The sequence below is a fragment of the Trypanosoma cruzi genome, genomic scaffold (genome assembly GCF_000209065.1).
Source record: "Trypanosoma cruzi strain CL Brener 1047053513671 genomic scaffold, whole genome shotgun sequence".
Lineage (NCBI taxonomy): Eukaryota > Euglenozoa > Kinetoplastea > Trypanosomatida > Trypanosomatidae > Trypanosoma > Trypanosoma cruzi.
The window spans coordinates 1-1,657 of record NW_001849013.1 but is presented as its reverse complement, the minus strand read 5'-3'; the positions used below and the strand labels follow the sequence as shown (position 1 = coordinate 1,657).

The window sequence follows — 1,657 nt, the reverse complement described above, 5'->3', positions numbered from 1 at the left end:
GGGGTCCTCGGGCAAACAGAACAGCGGACTCCAACACCATTGAAACGTCGCGGCCCGCATCTTCCTTCATGAAAACAAATTGCATCTTGGCGTCATACACCCCCTTGGCATTGAACATAGGCTTCTTTTGCTCAAAGAGTGCCTCAATGGAAATACCACCACCAGGAGGAAACACTTCTTTCTGAGCCAATGAAGGAATAATCAACGTGCTTGTCGCCAGTGTGTTTTTAACGTACTGCTCTATGAGTGACATTTTAAGAGAGGCAGCCTGCCCCGCAACGGAAGATGTCAGTTGCTTGTCGGTCGTTTCCTTCGTGGATGCAACGAGAGAGTCGTCGCTGCGTTGGAGCAATGACTCCGGTTGGGATGTGAGATGTGACACGATGGCATCCACCTTGCGCAATCGCCATAATTCCGTCTCAAACGGCATTGTATTAAATGTAAGTGACATTAACTGATTTCCAGGGGCGTGCGACAGGATATAGTGCCGTATAGTCACTGAGCCGACAAGTGAGAAGGCAACACATCCGATGAGGGTAACAAACACAACAAGGACCACAAAAAATATAGCAGCAGAAGCCAAAAACGTACTTTTAAATATCCTCAAAGCAATTTGATGCCAAACGCCAAGCAGTTCTCGGAAATCATGCATACGACTCAACACATATTCCTTACAAGACACACCGCAGTCAAGGAGAAACACATAGAGCTCATCCATGCCCGGCGCATCCAGTACACACAATCAAAACCACCAAGAACTAAAGAAAAAATGTAATGGAAAGAATAAAAAAGAAAAAGAAAAGTAATAAGAATAAGAAACATCACTAAACAACAAAAAAAAAAAAAAAATAAATGGCATCACAAAAAAAAAAAAGAGGCACTAGAGGACTACCGCAAATAAACGCTGATCATCAGGAAACTGCGTAAAGGGCCAAAAGCCGCTCTATATCTGTCTCAGACACGTGTGGATGAGAAATACATGCATGGCAATATACACGCAGTGTGTTGGGGGAAATGTCCACAAGATCGTTCTTCCAGTGCGCGATAAGAATCTCCTTCATCGCAATGCAAGAAAGCATCCCCTGCAGGAGATGACGGGAAGCAGTCCATCGTTCCGTTTCGGATTTCCCATTCGATGCTTGAGAACAAAGACACGCCACGCCCTCCCGGTAGACACGATGCTCTTCATCCAATAATGCATGGATGAGGTCAAAGTCGGCTTGCATCTCGGAGAGCAGATGAGTTTCAACAATAACATCGTTCTTCTGTCGCAATTGAGTGTTTTTCGCCAATCGGAAAAGAACAGCACGCCAGCGTGAAGGCAGCACCTCCAAATAGTGCTGCCGAACCCTCTCATGGAGGTAAACACGAGGATCACAGGCAGAGGAAGACGGAGGAGCCATTACACAAAAGACACTCACTCACTCGCTCCCGCCCCCTCTTTTTTTGTTCCTTTCGTGCTTCACCGCAACAAAAACAAGACAAACGCCATCGTTTAAAAAAAAAAGGAAGCCAAGAAAAGCCATCAATAAAAAAAAAGAAAAAAAAAGAAAAGAAATGCATCAAAGTAACAGAAGAAAGCAGAAGAAAACAAAAAAAAACAAGAGGCACGCCACAATGGCCACCCCAAAAAAAAATATGTCGGATACGTCACACG

General features: G+C 44.8%; 2 protein-coding genes across 2 annotated transcripts, besides 3 other annotated features; both read right to left on the bottom strand.

Annotated features, from left to right (window-relative positions):
- Tc00.1047053433677.19 (hypothetical protein, conserved) lies at window positions 1-718 on the bottom strand (the record flags this gene model as incomplete). The annotated part of the gene is made up of 1 exon (XM_797337.1): window positions 1-718. A coding segment is annotated over one exon (718 nt), but the record flags the coding sequence as incomplete, so codon positions are not given.
- Window positions 1-1,657: a sequence feature (areas not merged during assembly with more than two copies in the genome that could not be assigned to a particular haplotype).
- Window positions 761-876: a sequence feature (T-rich).
- Window positions 912-1,403, bottom strand: Tc00.1047053433677.10 (hypothetical protein, conserved; the record flags this gene model as incomplete). The annotated part of the gene is made up of 1 exon (XM_797336.1): window positions 912-1,403. The coding sequence occupies one exon, from the start codon at window positions 1,401-1,403 to the stop codon at window positions 912-914; it is 492 nt and encodes a 163-aa protein (XP_802429.1).
- Window positions 1,531-1,558: a microsatellite.